The sequence below is a fragment of the Perissodus microlepis genome, chromosome 19 (genome assembly GCF_051167445.1).
Source record: "Perissodus microlepis isolate ML-2025 ecotype Zambia chromosome 19, ASM5116744v1, whole genome shotgun sequence".
NCBI classification, from domain to species: Eukaryota; Metazoa; Chordata; class Actinopteri; order Cichliformes; family Cichlidae; genus Perissodus; species Perissodus microlepis.
The window spans coordinates 19,775,655-19,789,235 of NC_140479.1; the positions used below are offsets into that span (position 1 = coordinate 19,775,655).

Here is a 13,581-nt window from a genome sequence, read left to right on the forward strand (position 1 = left end):
ACAGTTCTCATCTGCTTTGAGACCATCTGTGTTCAAACACTGGCAGGGAGACATAGATGAGAAACAGAACTAAGGCTAAGCAGGCTCACACATTAAACTCATGGCAGCTCATTTGTATCTGAACATTTTTGACGCACTTCTGTTGTTTGTATTTTAATCTTTTGTTCTTTCAGAGCACTAAGCGGCTGTTAATATACAGTCATGGTAAAAAGAAGTACACCTATACAGTTCTTATCGGGATAAATTAGGTAAATACAACCTCAAAAGAACAACGCATTAGAATATAATGTGACATTATTCATTTAACAAAACCTAAGCCAAAATGCAGAACAGTGTGTGAAAAACTAAGTACACCCCATGTTCATTGACCTACTTAATGGTTGCACCAGTGAACAATTAAGTGAATTATCCTGGTGGAGGACCATTTTTCAAACCTAAGCCGTGCTGCCATGTTCTTTTTTACAAAAAAGAGGCTTTCGCTTCTTCTAAACAAATCATACCTTTTCAGTCTTTTTTCTAACTGTGCTGTCGTGAACTTCAATATTTAAGATGCTAACTGAGGCCTGTAGAGTCTGAGATGTAGTTCTTTGTATTTTTGCAGTTTCTTTGAGTATTACACAATCTGTCCTCAAGGTCAATTCGGTCAGGTCGGGACATTCCCTCTCAGGGTGATAGACAGTTATCTTGAATATTTTGTGAATAATCTTTCAAATGTAAAACTTTGTAACCTTTCCCAGACTGACAGGCAGCAACAACTGCTTCTTCAAAGCAATGACTTCTGCTTTTTTTTAGAGACACTCACAACCTACCCTCTTAATTCCTATAGAAGCAGTAAAGTTGTACTATATTTTTATATTTTACATGTAAAATAAAATGTAATTTGTTGTTCATACGAGATTGTATTTAGCTAATTTTAAGATATGTTGATATATAAAACCTCAAATATGAAGGAGAGTGTATGAAAATGCAGATGAGTGTAATACTGCTTCCAATACTGAACTTTTGATTGAAAAACAAATGAATTCAGTTAATCAAACTGTGTCAAATATAACTGGTGAGAGCTAAGACTATAAATCAGAAAGAATCTGGATATAATAGAGGTGCTCACACTTACTGATGATCGGATAATCGAGTGCATTTGATTAGCAGCACCTGGCTGGTGTTTACATTTAGTTTTTGTATACTGCTCCTGCAAAGTGGCTGAATTTTTGTTAAATATATAATTACTTGTTGTGTTATGTAGTTGATCCGACCTTCTGAAGGTAAAATTGTATTTTTATGTCCCGACACATAAAATGTTATGAATGAAAGTGTGTGTACTTTCATTTTCGTGTACATACTTTTGATTTGAATGAATTCAAAGTGAGAGAGAAAGAAGGAGGAAGAGACAGTAGATAAACATTTCAGCAAACCACACACTGGTTGTGTACTTGGGCCAAACCACAATTAGGTCAAGCAAACAGATTTAGCCCGGAGCAAAAGCAGCATGTATAACATGTTTATAAGGCAGTGTGTCTTATGGTATTTACATTATTTTTAGTATTGAGGGCTAAAAGCTTTACTACACAGTAGTGCCTCAAAAAGCAGCAATCATCTCCCTTTTTGAAAAGGTTATCTCAGCATGCAAAGTCCTTAAAGATCTTGTCTTCTATCTACAGAGATGTAATAGAGCAACAGGCTGATTTTGAACTGTATGCAAACGTATTATCTGTCAAAGTTTTTTGGGGTGCTATCTATAGTAAATGTCAGCTGGCTCACTTTCCCAAAGGTGCATATGTTAAACGAAAGCTTCATCTGTGTGTCTGACAAGCTGTGTGCAAAACAATGTGAAATATCAGCTTGAGCATTTAATATCCATTTAGATGTTGACATATATATGCAGTCCAAAATGCAGTGTTATTGAGTCATTGCATCGCCTGACACACCCCATTCCTCCTGCTGGGAATGACTTCAACACTCACTCATGCTGCCGCATTCTGAAGAGACACATTTTGAATGAGTACTGCCCTAGTAACATCATTTTGTCATGGTTACACCAATGTGAAATGACAACCACCTCCTAAATAAGCCCTTCAAGGGAAATTCCAGTGATACATGTCCACCACATCTAACTAAAATAGGCAAAATTAAATCGTTAAGATTGTAATTATTAACACCTAAAAAATACAACATTATCTTGTTAAAATTTGCTGGGAAGCATTTGGTTTCTGGCATTGTTTCACTGGGTCTCTCACAGCTGGAAAAAGACAAACACAGAAGACTAAATTATCTCTATATGTGTGACTCAGCAGCGACAAAATCCACCAGGAAGAGCTGAGAATGTAGATTCCCTCAGAGCCACTCTGCATTATATTTCAGTACGTGTTGAACTGTCACATGGTGCCACATTTATATCTTGATGTTACTAGTCAAAAAATTTAAATGCATCACTTAGAGTTGTAATTGTGAGCATTGTAGCAGTGATTCAGCCCAAAAAAATTGCACAAATTCTGTTTCGCAACAGGCAGCTAGAGACGTGTGTCTAAAGATATAATGTAAAATTGGTTCTTTGCTAAGATGTCTGTTACGTGTCATCACAACAGCAGTCCGTCCCTTGAGTTAGGTGCCTTTTTTTATACTTGAATGATTCACAGGTCAGTGTTAAGCAGCTTAACAAACAAGAACAAACACAAACATTCATCAGAAAATGATCAGGTGCAAGGAATGTCAGTTAGTCAAATTGTACTCAAATTGTAATGTAGTTTAAAAGAAAAGGTGGTTAGAGAAAACCTACTTCCTCTCTATAGCTGTGCACAAACGTGCTAACCAGACTGGTATAACTTCTAGATCACAAATAATGTTGCATAACTTCCTCATTTCTAAACACATTGTTTATTCTGTATGCATAGCAATCATTGCTTAAAATATTAGGTTTGTCTTGCTCACACCCTTTTATTCTTGACATATAAAAAAGTACCCAAAAAATCAGCGTAAATTAAAAATACTTGTATCTCAGTATTTCGCTCAGATAAATCTCCTTCTAGCCGTTTATAAATCGCTGAAAACGAATCGAAACGAAATCACCTGTGTCCTCGCACTCACTGTGCAAAGTACCCTCATCATGCCAAAGAAAGAGAATTAGCATAGTGAGAGGGGAAGTAGAAAAAAACAGTAGAGGTGGTTACGTAAAGCCCTACGTAACGGTTTATTTATGTCGGTGGGCCAATAAAATGTGCTCTGACTTCAACCGTCATGACGTAATGCGATCTACTCCAGAATAGCGCGCGGCGGAGGAGCAGCCACACGGTGCCGTTCAGCTCTTTCTCTCTCCGGACCGTCTGGCCAATGTTTGTTTATTTATGTGGGATTCGTGCGGTCCGGAATAAGGCTGGCAGGGCGGGATTTGCGGCGACATGTCGGCATTAAAGGAGAACCAGTGTTACGGGCTGTCCAGCGGCAAACTGAGCCGCGGCGGTAACGTCTCCGTTTTTCATGTAAAACTCACTGACAGCGCGGCAACAGCCATTAATACCTTCCAAAACGGCAAGGTGGGTCATTTTCTAAAGTATTTTCTCTTCAAATAATTACTAGTTAAGTACACTGGCATTTAAATTTAACGTACCACTTTGTCAAAGGAACAATTTTTGGGTTTTTTAACAAAGGAAAAGACGAAGTGATACTAAACGCGGGTTTGTTTTTTGTGTGTGCTTTAAATTTCGGCCGAAGTTCACCACTACCTTCCCTGGTTGTTGACTCCTACAAGCTCCCCCCTTTTCAAGCTATGAAATGGAAATACATGTTGCATAATACAACGCATAAACGTTTCCCTGTGTGCTGATGTTTGTAACGAGCTGCTGGCCCACTGCTCACAAGCTGCTGGCAAAGTACTAGGAATGCTAATCAGTGCCGGGGTCGAGGAGAGGAGAAAGGAAAAAGGAGGACAGGCTGTGTGTGTAGGGGGGAGGAAGGGAGGTTAGTTGTGGGAGGATATTCTGAATTGGATTTAAAGACATGGAGTACTTGTGTGATTTATTTTTCTTTTTTTAATTTGCTGAATATCATAAAGATCAGAAGACAGATGGACGAACTCAGGCAAACATTTGACCCAGTTAATCATAAATGAATCAGACGCTGCAGGAAGTGTAAAGCAGAGAACAGTCATGTACACTTCCTCAATGCACTAATTCCTCCTAATACAGATAGGAAACTCCTCAGTGAAGAAATGACAGCTACAAGCTTTTCTGATGAAAGGTGGAAACCACGCTGCTCATGTCATGTCCTCGCTTTCAGCGTAATACAGCTGTGATGAGATTGAGGGGGGGAAAACACCTGATGAGGAGCAGGCTGTAATATGCATATGTCAGTGTTTCTGAGCATTCATTTAGGTTCTTTATTTAGCTTTAAGCACGTCTATTCAAATCCTACTTGGCTGGATCACAGATACCAAAAAAGAAAAACCCAAAAAACACCTCCACACCTTACTCTGTACTAGCAGCCACCTCACTTTCTCTGCACTCTTCAACAGGTGGACTTATGCAAAGGTCAGAATTGAGTCATCACATACTTTCCATCCCTGCTGCAAACGTGTCATTTTGGCTAGTTCGCTCCCTGTGAGAGATGATGCTATGTTTCATCATATTTTTATCTGTGGAGCTGCTTATTGACCTTAGCCAGTGCAAGGGGATGGAGGAGCAGCAGGACCTGGAGCAGACAATGGTGCATGTACCCATCTGTTTAAATGGGAACTGAGCACTCAAATAATACCTGACATACTTGGTTAATATCCTGAGTTTATTAATAGGACTGGGTTTGTTCTTGATATGAACGCAATGGGTGTAGGGTTTCTTTTTCTCTTTTGGATTCCTAAGTAGGAGGGGGAAGTAGCTTCTGGGTGGTGAAAGTGAAGCTTAGTACAGAGCTTAACAGTGACTTAAACCTGCATTCATTTTAATGGCCAGCAGGAGGTGACTTTTCTAGTTTCAGGAAGAAGCCCAGTTGTAGAAGTCTATTGGAAAATTACCCTGCTGCTCACTTGATCTGTACCCTTATTATATGGTTGTCTGATAACTTTATGGTTTCAGTTACTAGTTTCACAGCTTATTCAATACAGCACGATTCAATAAGTGTCCAGAGGGACAGTAAAGTGGCAAATCTCCCTTGTTTTTCCATCATATCCCTCGCTGTTTAGGTGCAGTTTCTAGACAGCAAGAGAGGGATGGGCCTGGCTAACCAATGGATGATGTCACAACAGCATTGTCTTATATCTTTTATATACAGTTTGTGTGCACTATGCAGGTTAAGAGCTAATTAGGAAAGCTCACATCTTTCTAAATCGATAACCCTGTTCAAAAATAAATAAATAAATGAATACATAAATAATCTTCCAACTGTAGCACTTGAGACCTGTAATCAGACCCTTACTGGGCCGCTGCAAAAGAAGGGATGCTACCTTCACATGCAAGCTGGTGTGGGGTGGTGAGAAAAAAAGATGTTGGAAAATTCTCTGAAATGCTGTTCACAATTACGAAGAACAACAGTACACAAAACAAAATGAAAATGGGCTACTAGCAGCCAGAAAACCACAGTGAAGGTGGAGCCAGAAGCATTCAGATGAATAGTGCAGACCACAAAACATCCTCTGCTGCCCTGCTCTATATGTATATGTGTGGGCTTGTTTTACTATACTTGTGGCATCTGCTAACCTTGTGGAAACTATTATAACTGGACTCCACAAGTTTAAAGTTAAGCATTTGTTTGATGTTGTCAACGTTAGCAAATGAAGCACTCATACAAAGGGGGGGTGTGAGAAAACGAGTCGGTATGTTAATTCTTGTGGGGTTTTAAAGATCCACACACATCTAATGTTTTCTCTCTTTTTTTTTTTTTTTTTCCCCACCACAGGGCTGGTCGGCCCAACCCACCATCTGTTTTAGTGGAAATGAAGGGGTAAGAAGGATGTCTTACTGCTGACACAAAGTGATCCTAACACATTTTAAAGCTGATAAATCTCAATCTTTCAATCTCAATCTGCTCTTTTTTTCTTTCCCTATTCATATTACAGAGAATCACCATCCCTTGTTCAGAAAATAGAGATGAAGTCAGGAATTTCACCTTTGGTGTGACTAATGTTGCCCGTGATAATCCCCACGGAAGCTTTGACTGCATCAAACAGCTCAGCACCAGGTAAAGACAGCAAAAAGCATCAGTTTCGATATAGGAAGGGTTTTCAGATTAAAATAGAGTTGTAAGGCTTTAACTGTATTGTTTTGTCTGAGGTGGTTATATGATTATATGTTTACTTAGTATTATAGATGTGGAAATAACTGACTGCCTCAATGAGTATTAATCTTTTCAAATGTCTCTGCCCCCTGCTGCTGTGTGAAAGTTACCCTGCTGCTAACGTTTCTCTGCCTTTAAATGCCAGAGAAAACTCAGGGTTCCTGACTGCATAAGCATAGAAATGCACTGAAGTGGATTTAAATGTCATGTATTGGCGAGGCAGACAAGTAGTCCAGCATACATCTAACTGAACACTACCTAAAGCAACTGCGTCCTGAGAAACAATCTTTTATTTGACACGGATAACCTTTGCAAGGAGTCGTTAAAGCACTGTCAGGTTGCTGTCTGTACACGCTGTCTTCCCTCCTCCTCTCAGTGCCGCCGAGGAGCTGTCATGTCTCGGGGTGATTCAGAAGAAGATGACAGTCAAAGCCACAGATGAGTCGTACGATAAAGCTCGTCAGAGCATGGCCCAAGCAGAGGAGGAGACGCGCAGCCGAGGGGCCATTGTCATCAAACACGGAAGCCGCTACCAGGGTATGAAGTATAGGAAACACTTGCACGTCCACAGAGCGTACTCGGTTATACAACAGATAACTCCAGCTAAGCGAGAAGATTGGCCTGAAGAAAAATTTGTTCTGTGCTTATAAGCACAGACAGCCATATTGCATTGGTTGCCTTGGCAACATGTGTAGTAACCAGTGACATAGTAACGGCCTGTCTTGTTTTCTCCTGCATGTTTTGTCCTTTTGTGTAGCTATCTGTAAACTTTCTATATGTGATACAGTGGTTTTAAAGAATACATGGTCTCTATGCACATACAGAAACTGCGTTCTGCACATGTTCCTCAAACATGAATGTGCACGATGAAACCAATGATTTAGCTTTTTTTTTTTTTTCTTTACAAACCACCAAACCATTTCCGTATGAACTGATATATTATAGCCTGAGTCTCAACTGCTTTCACCGAAAGGGCACATAAATATACACGTATATATGTAGATGGGTTTTGTTGATTCTGTCATTTCAGAGGAAGCCTTAAAAAGAAAAAAAAACTTCCTTACAACAGGCTTGTGCAACCATGTGGTTACTTCTTAAATTAGACAGCAGGCTTTGCTCACTGAGATGCGTGTGCATGCAGCTTCGTAACCTAAATGTGGGTTTCTGAAAGGTGAAATGAGGTCTTGTCTTTGTGTTTATCCACATCTCTGCTTTTGGAGAAAGTTCAGGAAGAAAGTCCTTTTCCCCCTCAGTATCTGATTTTGCTTCTCTGTCTGGAAATAGCAATACATGTTAGGAAATGTAGCGCAAGGTTATTTTTGATGATTGAAATCTCAGAAAGTGCTCCCCTGATGTCATTGATGTTAAAAAAAAAAAAAAAAAAAAAAAAAAAAAAAAAATTTCCTGTTTCTTTGAAGGCAAGAAGGTAACAGTGCGAGCCCCAGCCCCTGCTCTGGCCAGACTCACCAAGCCAAAACACTCGTCTCTTCTCAGCAACATTAAGAAGGGAGTCGGTGCGTCCAAGCCGAAGAAAGATGCCTGTGCATCAAACAGGAGAAGCAGTTGTGATTTGCAAGAGAAGCCCCTCAGGGAGAGAGTAATGCACCTGCTGGCTCTAAGGCCATACAGGAGGCCCGAGTTGATCCTGAGGCTGCAGAAAGACGGGCTGACAGCAGGAGACAAAAACATGCTGGACTCTGTACTAATGGAGGTATTTCTGTTCCGGTTTTATACAAACATAACATGCAAGCATTAGACTGTGTTAAAACTGCCTTTATGCACGTGACCCTTGGTTTCCTTAATATCAAGATTATGTTTTTGCAACCTTTGACAAATCTGTAAAGAATATGAACACACATGGATCAGTTTGGGAATCAAACTCTTAAGTCAACTCCTCAAAAACAGTTGTCTTAAGTCTTTTCTCCCCTGTTTTTGTGCATGCTTGTGTTCAGGTCGCTCAGCTTAATAGTAGAGACAGCACATATGTTCTGAAGGACAGTCTGTATAAGGAGCTGCAGAAGGACTGGCCCGGCTACACCTCTGGAGACCAGCAGCTCCTCAAGCGCATCCTTGTCAGGTAACTTAGATAAGGATGTACCTGCTGCTGTTTTCATACTTTATGACTCCTACGTTTCTTCATTATAATTTGTTAAGCTTAAGGAATGGAAATAACTGTCATTTTAGTTCATTTTCATCACTTTGAAAATTTTGCCACTTTAGTGATTTACAGAGTTCAGTGATTATGTCTAAGTGTTTTTGAGGGTTACAGGTTGCTTTTCTGCAGTGATGTAATTTCTCAAATTTGTGTTTCTGTAAATAGAGTCAGTTTCAAAAAAATCTTTTTGCATGTTTATGTAAAACAACCGTTACACTGGCAGCAACAGTTCAGACCTGCATATGTAGGTTTTTTTTCTTTTCTTTTTTTTAAGCTGCTGCCTACAGTACCAGGGAAAATTTGGACATGTCATAATTCGAGAGTATGAAATGACATATTTGGACAGGAGATGCAGCGATTGTGAAATTCTGAACCAAAATGAAAGTTTACCGTAACAGTTTGGCTGATGATAATGATCGACATTTAAAAAAATAAAAAATCAGTTCCCTTTTTTTGTGCCAAGCCATTCATGATCATCCTTGATACCAGCTTCATATCATCTTGGTTGAATTGTGCCGAGATGGTGTTAGTATTCAGCAAACATCCCTATTCAACTGTTGTAGTTACTCATAATACAGAAGGAAGCACTCAGGCAGCATAAACCAGTCTTAGTTTGAAATTCTCTTCAAATGCAGTTGCACAGCGATCGAAGGCTCTGATGAAACTTATTCTCACAGCGAGTGCTCTGGTGCTGCGGATAAATTCAGTTAGCAAGAGGCCACATCTTAGAGTTTAATTATCTGATCTGTGTCACCGTCAGCCGTTCGGAGGAGACTGCATGAATTAGGCCTGTATGGTTGAAGCAGAAGGTGAACGGATGGTATTTGCATATGTGGGTCCCACTATGTAGCATGGAGGAGGAGGTGTGATGGTGTTGGCGACTTATTCAGGATTCAGTGCAACATTTAAACAACATATTTGGCAGCAACACGTCATCCCATCTGGTTTGTTTAGTGGGACATTTATTTATTTAAATAACAGGACAATGAGCCACTGGACACCACCAGGCTCTGTAAAGGCTATTTAACCAAGAAGAAGAGTTAGGGGAATTATGGGATATGTTTGATCACAGAGTGAAATAAAGACAGCCTCTAAAAGCATAGCATTGTGGTGCTTTTAATTTAGACTATTTAACACTTGCATCATTTATTTTTTTTTACCATATTATTATGTGTTTATCTGGAGGGCTCTGCTGTTGCATTGCACTATACAGCACATGCAAGAAAGAAGAATGGATTCCAGGGAAATGCTAATTAAAGCCGATGCCCTGTGTTTTCTGTGCAGGCGACTGTTTCAACCGCAACAGAACCTTCTCGCTGTCCCTGAGGCCCAGGTCAGCCCACTGCGAGACACGCCCAACTCTTCGCCAGCACACCGTCCAAAGCATTCCCTGCCAGAGGAATACACTGACCCTTTGGCCTCCAAGAAGCCCAGGATATCCCATTTTTCCAGCAAAGCAGCCAGTGACAAGTCAAAAACGAGGCCTTCTAAACAAGCTCACGAGGACGTCACAGCAGATGACAAGCAAAGAGTATCGCTTGATCCTCAGAGACTTATTGACTCCTTGTCAGCAGTCTGTCAGCAGGAAGAAAAGGTGGCTAAAAGGTTAGAACCACCTCACGCTCCCCCGAAAGAACCCGAAATTCCACAAGATCACCCTCAGGATAACTCAGATCGCCCCCCGTCCCTTCTAACGATGCCAGATCTTACCAAACATGCAATAAAAAAGAAGAAGAGCAAACACAAACACAGAGACCATGTGAGAAACTGCTCCTTATTTGTCTTTTAATAGTTATTCCATTTGACGTGACACATTGCTAATTTGGATTTGTATTCATTTGTCAAGGAGAAAGATAAGAAGAGAGACAGGATGGAGAAAAGAAAAAGACCCAGCTCAGAGCATCCAAACAGCAAAGCCTCTCTGGACTGCACAAGTGAGGCCTAATGGCTGCTGACTCATCAGCACATGTGCTGCTTGTTTAGTTTTTCACTTAGCTGACATGTTTCTGTTTTTCTTTCAGAGCCAGCTGACATTTTTTTTGACTCTAATGCACTTCGAGTGGACAGTGACACACCAGACTATTTATTGTAAGCATCATTCATTTGAACAAGTATTTGCAATGGTCAAAAGGGTTTGTTTACTTGTCTTAATGCACTTTATTTAATAATTTCCTTTTCTTCTTTTTTCCCGCCCTCTTCACAGGAAGTACACAGTGATTTGTAGCCACGAGCAGAGACAAAGTTACAAACAGGACTTTAACAAGGAGTACAATGAGTATCGAGATTTACACGCTCGCATTGACAGCGTGACGCAGCAGTTCATGGATTTGGACACACAACTCAAGCAACTCCACCATGAATCACATAAATATAAGGTAGATGTACAGAAAGTCTTTTGTCTTTATTTTTCTTTTCTTTTTTTTAATGGTGGAAGTTTGCATAAACATCCTCTCATCTTTCTTTGCGGTCTGTAGTTAGTCATTAGACACATACTGTCCACTTTATTAGGTACACCTTACTTGTACTAGGTTGGACCCCCTTTGGTCTTAAGAACTGCCTTGGTTCTTCATGGCATAGTTTCATTCTTCAGAGATTTTGGTCCGTGTTGGATTGCATCACACAGTTACTGCAGATTTATCGGTTGCACATCCATGATGTTAATCTGCCGTTCCACCATATCCCAAAGGTGCTTCATTGGATTGAAATCTGGTGACCGGAAGCAGAATTAAGTGCAGTGACAACTGAAACCAGTTTGATAATGTTTGAGCTCTGTGACATAATGTTTGAGCTCTCCAGAAAGCAGCCATCAGAAGATGGTACACTGTGGTCATAAAGGGAGGGACATGGTTAGTAACAATACTCAAATAGGCTGTATTGTTTAAATGATGCTCAGTTGTTCCTAGGACGTCCAAAATGTATCAAGAAAATATCCCCCACACCATAATACGACCTGTTGCCTAAATTTGTTTAACTTACGCAAATTGTAGCCTCAGTTTCCTGTAGTGGCAACAAGTTAGGTCTTCTGCTTCTATAACCCATGTGCCTCAAGGCTGGACACGTGCATTCAGCAATGCTCTTCTTTATACTTGTTGACCCGAAGCAATTGGGCCTGTAAAGTCATTACTTTGGGAATCCCCAAAGTAGCAACCTCTAACATCAGTAAGACATTTTCACCTACAGAATTGCCACTATGGGTGAAGGATTTATTTTTGGCTTATTAGACTGAGCAGATGAACAGGTGCACTTATTAAAGTGAGCAGTGACGTGTATATGTGGCAAATTCAGTCATATTTTTCCTATATCAAACTTTCACACACAATGGGGCCCCTGTACCAGCATTTGGGGGGTGAAATTGTTAGGTCATGGTTCCTGAAGCCTAATAAACAAAACCATGAAGACAAACAGTGATGTATTATAGTTTTTCTGTGATCTTATAGTCACATAAGGATTATATTGCAACTTTTCACAGACTTGATTTAAATTAATCTTTATTTCTGTATTTTTCCCTGGCAGACGGTTAGAAATCAAATTCTTCAAGAGTATCGGAAAATTAAAAAGGTAATGACTTTCTTAAAACTCCCCACTTTTTTTTTTTTTTTTTTTTTTTTTAAACCACCGCTTTTAAATAATCAAGTTTTCCTTTCCTCACTACAGTCCAACCCAAACTACAATCAGGACAAGGCTCGCTGTGAATACTTGCACAACAAACTGGCACACATCAAGAAGCTCATATCAGAGTACGACCAGCAGCAGCTCCGTGTGGAGCATGCCGCTCTGAACTGAAGAACCTAACTCGGAATGACGAGTGAACTTCACGAGTACGACAAAGATCCCCAGCCAAAGGGGATTCATGCTGCTGAGCTCAGTGCCATCATGCTTAGATCTGTGGTCTTAATGGCTAAATATAGTATCATTAGATCTACTGCGATTGTTGGCGAGGTTAAGTCTTTTGTGAGGAGCTGGAGTGATCGGACGGCAAGATGAGGGATTTCCTTTGAAAGTGGTCAAAGTGATGCTACTGCAGCAACACGGGAGTAACAGTAGTTTTGCTCTAAAAGCTAGAGCTAGGGTCTTACTCTTCAAAATGCAAACACACGAGGAAATGAGGTGAAAAGCCTTAAAAACATTTGGAGATTCTCATCCCTATTACACCTTTTAGTCGTTGATTTGGGTTTTTTGTGTGAATTGAATCAATTTGAGTATTTACTAACATGTTCTGTCAAACACATCAGTGTTGAGGTTTAAACTATAAACATGAAAAAAATAATAAACTACACGCTGTACCCACCCAGACAGCTCATACAAATGGCAGGCGAAGGTTAATGTCTGATGGCAGCTGGGACACAGATGTGTCTTGAGAAGAATCCGTCCTGTTCTTCGGGTTTGGTGAGATTACGAGTCTTGCCAGTTGGCTGTGACTGCTGAGTTTTGCCTTGCGCTCCAACTGGACTCGATTCATAGTATTCCACTGGTACTGTGCTTCAGGTGATTTTCCTGGATCACTGAAGACTGTTATGTTGAATGTCATGTGAACTTTAAGTTGTAATCAGGGAATGTGTTCCGCACGAGCTTCAGTAAAAGTGTAAATTTAAAATAGGTTTTAATTGTCTGGAAGGAAGTTATTATACTGTTTCTGGGAAGGAATCGAAATATGAAAAGACGTAGTTGCATGCTGTGTACTTTACAGAATGCATGATGCATTACTCAAGATTTTGTCTGAGATTCAAATAAATCTGTTTGTACTCATTTTGTGTGATACTTCTCCTTATTTACTGTAATTTTACTCTAAATATCAAATAAAAGAGTAATGAATGATGTAAGATGAAAAGGACACTGTATTTGGTAATCATCATTTTGATGCAGAAATACTACTTTATGCCTGTAAAATGTTGTCTTTGACATCTTTTCAGATCAACTAAAAAGGGGGGAAACAAATGTGCTTTTGCCATAAGCTTGCAACAAAGATGTGTGGTTCATCCCTTGAGTTGTCTGGGTTTTTTTTTTTTTTTTTTTTTTTTTTTTTTTTTATGCTCCAGAGTTTTATAGATTAGTTTTAGATTCATAAGTATATTAATTTGGTCCTGTTCTAAATTAATCAATAAATGAAAAAGGTCTGTAATTAATTATTTTCTCTCTAAACCTCGATTCACAGCTTGATTATTCAGTCA

General features: G+C 39.8%; 1 protein-coding gene across 1 annotated transcript; it reads left to right on the forward strand.

The window, feature by feature from the left end:
• Positions 1-3,239: 3,239 nt before the first annotated feature.
• Positions 3,240-13,159, forward strand: LOC146365889 (RNA polymerase II elongation factor ELL-like). The gene is made up of 12 exons (XM_084914275.1): positions 3,240-3,527; positions 5,881-5,925; positions 6,041-6,162; positions 6,635-6,795; positions 7,677-7,969; positions 8,211-8,335; positions 9,698-10,172; positions 10,260-10,347; positions 10,435-10,501; positions 10,617-10,788; positions 11,927-11,971; positions 12,068-13,159. Exons 1-12 carry the CDS (start codon positions 3,393-3,395, stop codon positions 12,194-12,196), a joined length of 1,857 nt encoding a protein of 618 aa, XP_084770401.1. The 5' UTR covers positions 3,240-3,392; the 3' UTR covers positions 12,197-13,159.
• The last annotated feature ends 422 nt before the right edge of the window (positions 13,160-13,581 follow it).

Coding starts and splice junctions, on each gene's coding strand:
- LOC146365889 (XM_084914275.1), top strand. CDS start 3,393: ATGTCGGCATTAAAGGAGAACCAGTGTTACGGGCTGTCCAGCGGCAAA. Junction 7,970..8,210: donor TGGACTCTGTACTAATGGAG/GTATTTCTGTTC, acceptor GCTTGTGTTCAG/GTCGCTCAGCTTAATAGTAG. Junction 10,348..10,434: donor AGCCTCTCTGGACTGCACAA/GTGAGGCCTAAT, acceptor TTTTTCTTTCAG/AGCCAGCTGACATTTTTTTT.